At 48.2% G+C, this 7859-nt stretch overlaps 2 protein-coding genes across 2 annotated transcripts; one reads left to right on the top strand and one right to left on the bottom strand.

Annotated features, from left to right (window-relative positions):
- Positions 1–2801: 2801 nt before the first annotated feature.
- On the bottom strand, positions 2802–4128 carry M421DRAFT_333181 (uncharacterized protein). Its single transcript, XM_033589400.1, has one exon. It carries the CDS (start codon positions 3750–3752, stop codon positions 2949–2951), a length of 804 nt encoding a protein of 267 aa, XP_033443340.1. The 5' UTR covers positions 3753–4128; the 3' UTR covers positions 2802–2948.
- Positions 4129–4754: 626 nt separating this feature from the next.
- On the top strand, positions 4755–6196 carry M421DRAFT_426188 (uncharacterized protein; the record flags this gene model as incomplete). Its single annotated transcript, XM_033594325.1, has 1 exon — positions 4755–6196. A coding segment is annotated over exon 1 (1289 nt), but the record flags the coding sequence as incomplete, so codon positions are not given.
- Positions 6197–7859: the final 1663 nt, after the last annotated feature.

Genomic DNA, 7859 nt, shown 5'->3' with positions numbered 1-7859 from the left:
TTATGTACGCTATATTTAGCTTTTGTGTCCTCTACTAGCTTAAACCACGCGCTGATTGTCTCTAGATCCTCCTGCAGCATCCTCTGCCTATCTTTGGCTTGATTAAAGGCCATCTTAAGCGTAGCTGAACGCGTCACGAAGCGCTCAGCCTAGTGCTTGCCAACAGGCTGCCCACCGCGTACACCCAACAGTTTGTTGGCCATATCTGCCACCTCGCACAGCTAGGGCGCGAATCCTTGCGAATTAAGGTCAAGAATGTATTGTATAATTGTTTGCTCTTTAGTGCGCGTAAGCTTATATCGTGCATTGCGTCTATTATTAATATAGAGTCTGCCTCTATACCTAGCACTTAAGGTTATACGCAGTACGTTAAATGCCTAAGTAGCACTTTAGAGGCTTTTAAATTTATGTAATTAGAAAGTAGAAAGGGCAAGATTAATTCTACCCTCTTGTTTAGATAATTGCATATCTTGTTAGCAAGGCATTACATGTTAATATTAATAGTTGTGGTCTTGGCAAGAAATGGCCTGGGTGCTGGGTTGGCCTGGGTGCTGGGGGTTTACGTTATAGGTCTTATACAAAAGGATATAGAAAAAATACTCTACAATGCTACAGTTCCTTGTTCCTTATATATATAAGGGTTTAGGGGCAGTTTAGTGCAACCTCATGCCATACGACAAGGGCCATAGTCATGAGTCACTAGACCGTACCCTAATAGTATCGGGTCATCGCGTTCTTACAACCACCGCCAACAACACGTGATCTGCTTCTCCTCTCAACCGTTACACTAATACTAGCTTATTTGCTACTACAGCTGTGCCTTTAGCAAGCTTTTTATTAAAGGCCTTAACTATTAAGGTTAATGAGCTTTCTACATGCCTTTTAATTCTCTATTAAAATAGCGTAGGCTGGCGGATGGGTAGGGTAGGCTTTTTTTGTTTTTGCTTCTAGCTTCTTAAATAGTAGGGATACGCTTATGTAATATATATTTTAACAGATGCGCCTAGTTGTATTGCACTTTCTATTAAAAAAATAATTACCTAATTTAGCTAACTACTAACTAAGTTATTAAGCCTACCTAGCAAAAGCCTACCTAGGATGGGTATGCTTGCTAGGTACCCCCTTTTTTTACTGTCTTTTAGATTCACTATCTGTAATATAAGAGCTATAAGGAATAACTATATAAGTAAAATAAACTAAATGTAATTTTCTTTAAAACGGGCCCTTATTCGCCTTAATTAACCTAGTATTAGCTAAGTTAGGGGGGTCCCCAAATAGGACTTTAGAGCATACCAATCCGCCAGCCTAAACTAGCGTTTACTGTATCCTTATCTACAGGGTATTGCTTAGGGTTTAGGACTACTAGGGATTATCGTCTATAATAGGTAGTATTAGAGTACATAGGCAGACATCAAGGCCTATTATAACCTATACTGAGTTAAAGTAGACTAATCTAGGGCCTTAGAACCTCCCTTATATATTACTTGGAGTAAATGACTACTTGTAGGCGCCTGTAAATCAAAGTTAAAACTGGGAAACCACTTCTTTAACAACCAATTAAGCTAGAAATTAGATTAGAACAACTAGAAGTTTGTTGCGGTGCAAGTCGGTCCGACAGGCCTCGATCGTCACCTCAGTTGACTACCTTGGACTAGCACGTCTTAGGGCATGTATATGTGGTCGCCTCCTAGCTAGCAAGCAACTCAGCGCAGTTTTCCATCGATATACGGCGGCTACGTTTGCCGCAACAAAGTTTACTACAGTAGAGGTAATATCCCTGCACAACGTCAAACTTAACGTAGAAGGAAAGATCTTTCTAGTATTCTATATTAACAGACGCCGCCTCTGCTCCTAAAACCTGTTACTAGGCCAGACTAATATCTGTCAGCCTGGCACCTCAGTTCATACGGTACACTGTGAACTGCACCTCACGTGACTGTGTTAGTCACCTGCTTACTCATCTGGTTGTGTATATAATTGCTCGCTGTAGCTCCCTCAATACAACAACCTTCTGCCTCATTTGTATCTGCCCTGTGCTCCTACATCCGATAATATCCATTGATCGAACAAAACCAGTGTTCAGAAGCGATTCGCTGATGTTAAACACATTAGGCGGCGGTTATCACACCGCCCCTTGCAGGCCCCCCTAGGACGGCACGGGTGTCTGGTTTGGCAACCTCGTGAGAGCAGAATCCCTCTAGGCTGGCTAGCACTAAATTCAGGAAAGTATATGTATGCCGGGGGTTCTTCAGCATGCTAGCACTCAAGGCGCGGCTGTTGCACTGGGTGCACGGGTGGTGATAGTGGCTTGTGAAGCTGGCGACTACGGCGCATCAGTGTCGAGCGAGCCTTCCTGAGCTTTCAACTAGCATACACTAGGCTCATATGCATCATCGTCATCGTCTTGACACCAGATGAAGGGGTTCCGGGGCGATCGAACCTTGCGGTCGAAGAACTCTCTCAGAAGCTCCCGCTAGCCAAGAACGCAATAAGAGAGTCGGCCGGTATTCTGGGCATGTGAGACACAGCGAGTGGGCAAGTGCTCATTAAAGATATACATCTTTCGTGGTTAAGATATCACGGCATCCTTGACGTTTGCCTTCGAAATGATGTGGGCGTTGACCCCCAGACGGGCCGACATACAACCTGCCTTCATAGGCTGAAATTCAGCCTACTGCATTCTGGAAGGTCATGCTTGATCAATGACTCAATGATTTGGTAGTTTCGTCACTTTCCGTCATGGAACATTCATCACGCAAAGCACATCTCACAAAGCCAAAAAAAAGTGCAATACATGCATACCGTTTCTGAAACACTCACGGATTGACTGTTGCTTTCTATACCTCCTCAATTGCGTAGGCTTCAGTCATACTCTGAGATTTACTAGGAGAGAGACTTGAGTTGCTATAGATTGAATACACGTGATTCTTGTCTACTGTGCTACTCTTCTAGACTGATCTAGCTGGCTTCTTGCCTTTCCCTGACCCTGATCCCGATCCGGCTGGCTTTTTGACTGGTGGTGCTACTGGTGCTGCCGGTGCCTTTGGGGCTGGTCCCGCTGGCTTCGGGGCTGTTGGTGATGCAGGTCTAGAGTTCGACATTAAGTTTGCGAGGGTATCTGTCAAGTCCTCCATATCGGCAGTGTAATGTTTGAGTATCTCCTTGTACGCCTTCATAGTACCTTTGCCGCCAGGCACTACGTATTTTGCGTTTGGGATAGCGTGCATACCGATCTTGGTCAGTGCTTTGTCGGCCTCCGGCGAGTAAGCCATAGTAAGGGCTACAAAGGTGTAACCCGCAAAGGCGGGTTTTACGTCGAATTTCTTGTCTTTATCCTTCCCGACCGGCGTCTTGATAGCACTTCCCTTCTGCTCATTCTTGTTCTCACACTTGAGCTCAATGATCATGCCCTTCACCCGATTGGTCTCTGGAAGAACAAAGTCTGCGCGCTTTGAGTTCATATAGACTTCAGTCTTTTCGCGGATAGACAGATTTTCGTCGAGTGCAAAACCTTCTTTGAACTCATCCTCAAGTTCAACCTGCGCCCAGACTTCCCATCCTCCGTCAGTGCTACAGACGCCCTTCAATCTTTTCTGAACAAGAGGCTTTTTCATCCAGTTCACAATAGCTGTGTCGATATCGTAGTCTCTAGTCACTCTGGCTTCGATCGCGCCACGCTCACCCGAAGGCGCGGCAGAAATGCCAGAAGCAAGCAAGGCAGCGGCCGACAGGAGCGTGATGAGGGACTTCATCTTGACTTATCGAAGAAAAGATTTGTTGGCTGTGTGCGAAAAGTTGAACGAAGACGAATAGCGGTAGTTGTCTGAGCTAGCAGGCCTGTGAGTCGACGAAAAAGAGGGCTTGAAAAAGCGTCGCACCGGGCGAACGCGAGTAGTATGCAGGGAGTGCTTGCAGGGATAGCGTTGGAAAAGTATGAAGATCTTAATCGAAAGACCTGATGCGTGACAAACTGAGCGTGTATTTGCGTAAGACAGAAGGGACTGAGAGAACCGCTGCTCCAGGCAAACGGTAAAAAGAGAGTGGCTGTGGTGAGGCGGAGAAGGATGAGCGAATATGAATAGCAAGAAACAACTGCTATGCACAGCTCGACCGTTATATATGCGATGTCTGCCCTCGGAGACACATGGTCGGCCTACGGGTCTGGTGGAGAGGTTTCCAACTCAGATGTCGGAAACTGATGGCGCTCCGGAGTCTGACTGACTAATACGAATAGGTAGTCACAGATGATCTTCCCCGTCCAAGCCTGGAGACCCAAAATAGCAAGCTTAGTGATTGATCATCCTTAGTAGCGCTGGGCCCCTATGAACTGAAGGCAAGCGACGTCTGCCGCTCCGCCGCTACAACGACTAGAGTGCACACCCTCCCATTGAGCAACGCAACAGAGGCATCTGCCGTTCGGAGCGAGCTACGCACGATCGTATACATGCAGACTAGAGGTGTAGCCGACAAATGCGGACTTCTGCTCAACCCTGGTCAATGACCCTTAGAAAAGGATTACAGAAGAGATGCCCGAAGTCCGGGATTCGGGGACCTTTGAGGCGTAGTTAATGACCAGATAGATCCCGTTAAATAGAAACGCTAAGTTTAAGTGGGGATATGTAATAATGTGCCTGAGGTCTAAGCTCGGTGATTCGTGTATTTATAGATAGTAGCGTGGCTGTGCATTGTTGCATCACGTGACACATGGCTTCATTACGTTACCTCGTCTGCAATGCAGTGCAACGAACGTTTTACACAACTACAGCGCGCTTCTATTGGCAATGGCAATTTTCAACGACCTTGCAGTCGAGCTACAAGAGGCCATTTGGAAGCTTGTGCTCCCTGCCTCCCGTGGCGTGCACTGGGTCGAGGTTGACGGCATACCACATGATCCAGAGTTCATCCGCGACAGTATCCGTATGACCCAATGGTACAAGTTTGACCGCATTCCCGAGACGTATTCAGATGTCTACCATGTCCGGGGAGAAAATCCAGAGTTCAACATACGCGTTAGGGCAAACGAAGCGGAGGAGTCGAGCCCCTTCTTCCGCCATCTGCTCACCACTGTCCCAGCTGTCTTTGGGCGACCAGGACCGGACGAAGAGAACCAAAAGCTGCAAATCGACCTGGTTGATGAGATAGCTTATACGTCCCGCTGCAGGCAACTGTCGACCTATAACCAGATCACGACACTCCTCTCACTTTGCCGGCTATCGCGCAACATCGCGAGGCGGTACATTCGGGACAACCGCAAATGCAGCTGGAGTATCCGCCGCAGCATGGGCGTATCCTATCGACCGCGCCCGATAAAAGTCTGGGAGGCGCAGTACAGCGGCGACAAGATTCCGCCAGTCTCAAGGGACCATGCCTCTTGGCAGGTGCTTCGCCCTCAGATCCATGCGCTTGACCTTGTTGTCTTCCGGCTGCATGACAGTCAAGGCCGAGCAACATCGCTGCTTAAGCATGCGCCCTGGCAGTACTGGATCGAGCAATTCACGCATGATACAACCTTTGCATGCTTTGATCGCGTAGGCATAGAGTGGCATCCATCGTGGGGTACTGTGGGTGGACGGGGTGAGCTGCGTCCAGGGAACGTCCAAGCGTTCATCAGAACAATGGTAGTTTCTCACTCCCCTGCGACACTATACTGGCTGGTTGATGGCGTGCCGCGCCCAGACTGGAATTGCTACCCGCTCGTTGTACGGGACATTTTCTCAAGGCGCATGGCCCAGCAAGAGGGCGCTGTCTTGGAGCATCTCAACGAGCACTGGAAACTGAAGCCTGAGGACCATGCAGCGTTCTCAGACCACCATCTTGGCCAGGAGTTTGAGGCCAACGGACGGCGATACTACATCGTCTTTGTTGTATTACACCAATTTGATGAAGAGGAGAGGGATGAGCTAAACAAGGCTGGGCTAGGCTGGCGTGGGCCGTTCCCAGGTAGCGCGGCTTTGTGGCCCGAAGCGCTCAGAGAACCCGTGCGGCATGCTTATGACATCCATCGAGAAGGTTGGGCAAATTTAGGGACGTATAAGAGCCATACCTATATTCTTAGCTGGGAGCCAATTGAATGAAGCAGAACGAACTCGCGCTCGGACAGTGTACCGGGGTACGGTAGAAGAACAAGAAACTGAGCTCGAATAAATGATCTCTGCGTTATACAATATACTTCATATCAACGAGACCCTACCTCCACGCGACCTTCACGAATAGGACCCCGACTCGGCCGTTCGACTGCGATTTCGGTACTGATTCGCCTCCTTCGGACCTAGCTAGAAGTCAAGCCCTTTTTGTGATCTGTTTAGGTTTGGCTCAGTCATAGCCTAATGTGCATGTGCTTGGATCTATACTTGTACCTGTACATGTTTTCTGAAAAGAAGAGAAAAGAAGCACAGTACTTTTTGTCTGACTATCTGCAATGCTGGTAGAGAGTTCCTGCAGTGTCCACCTGGACGGTCTACTCAGGCGATCCAGGAAAGGGCCCACTTCTCACAAGTGCCTCTGCGCCATCCTCTTGGACCATCCCCACGGGAAACCCTGTAAAGAACAAGGCAGGTAGGCAGGGCAGCTGCAACAGCGCTCTTCATTCCCACGTGACCCCCATCGCTGACAATGCAGCACAGCCTGCTGAGCAGGAAGTCCCAAACGTTATCTCTCATGCGCCTGAATTTGTACACCTATTGTGCAAACCATACCAAAGCGTCGTGCCGTACAAGACACTCTATTTCCACCTCAACAGCTATCACAAGAGCCGCAGTTTGTTCTGCAAGGTCATCGTCTCTCAACACCAAGGTCTCCCAGTTTCGCAGACTAACGCACATATCATGCCCCTTCCAGATAGATCCTCTCCATTGGAGTTTGTAGCACCACCTAAGCAGGGCTACCGGTACTTCTGCCCGCAATGCGACCACAGAACTTCCGGTTAGGATGTGCTTCTGCTGCACTTTCAAAGGGCATTTTGCAGTAGAGGGCAAAAGATACAGAATAACTTGTCATGCTTCCTTTAATAATAGGCGCCTGTTAGACGACCCGTTAGAGGGACCTTGCGCGTACATAATGCCACACATAAAGCTGAACGCGAGATGGGGGATAGGCCAAGTAGCAACCAGTCTGTCGTGGATAATCCTGTGACGCCCGCTCCTCCGCAGATGGATGCCGAGGAGGAAGCTAGGCTCCTACAAGAAGGGCGAGAGTTAATGTCCCTAAGCAATGAGCTCGAGCACGACGGATTCTAGCTACAAGCCTACTATGCTAACGTACCTCACGGGCGAGCCGGTCAACGGGCGAGCCGGTCACTTTTGCCAAGCCCCCACCAAACTTCACTCTATTATGGCCCAAAACACCACACTTTGGCGTTGCACAGCGTAGTGCAGTCTGTTATATTATTTAGAGACTGCTTCTACATTATTCTTGTATATTTGCACTAGACTAGCGGATGGGGAGGGTATGCTTTTTCACATTTTAGCTTCTAGCTCTTCAACTAACGTAGATTATCACCAAGCCAGCCATATCACCAAACTAGCCACTTTTTCTTAGCACAACCACCTTTTACCCTAACATAACATGCCTTAATAATAATAACTTTAGAATACTACTACAGAAGGTAGAGTTATTATTACTATCTAGGCCTTCTATGCCAGCTAATTTCGCAGTATCTACAGTGCTGCTAGAGCGTTAAACATACCTTATTAGCAGGTCTCTCATCGCCTTTGCAATATCACGTTTTAACTAGATATACGCGCTAATTACTAGAAATTACTATACTAGAGGAGCAGATAATTGTAACGGGCTAGGCCCGATGGTAGCGCCTCGGCGCTCGCCGGCCTCGGCCAACCTCCGAGAGGAGGTGCCTGCCCAGC

Source organism: Didymella exigua, assembly GCF_010094145.1.
Source record: "Didymella exigua CBS 183.55 unplaced genomic scaffold M421scaffold_55, whole genome shotgun sequence".
Classification (NCBI taxonomy): Eukaryota; Fungi; Ascomycota; class Dothideomycetes; order Pleosporales; family Didymellaceae; genus Didymella; species Didymella exigua.
The sequence above is the reverse complement of the archived record's forward strand: the minus strand, read 5'-3'. Positions and strand labels throughout refer to the sequence as shown.

Coding starts and splice junctions, on each gene's coding strand:
- M421DRAFT_333181 (XM_033589400.1), bottom strand. CDS start 3,752: ATGAAGTCCCTCATCACGCTCCTGTCGGCCGCTGCCTTGCTTGCTTCT.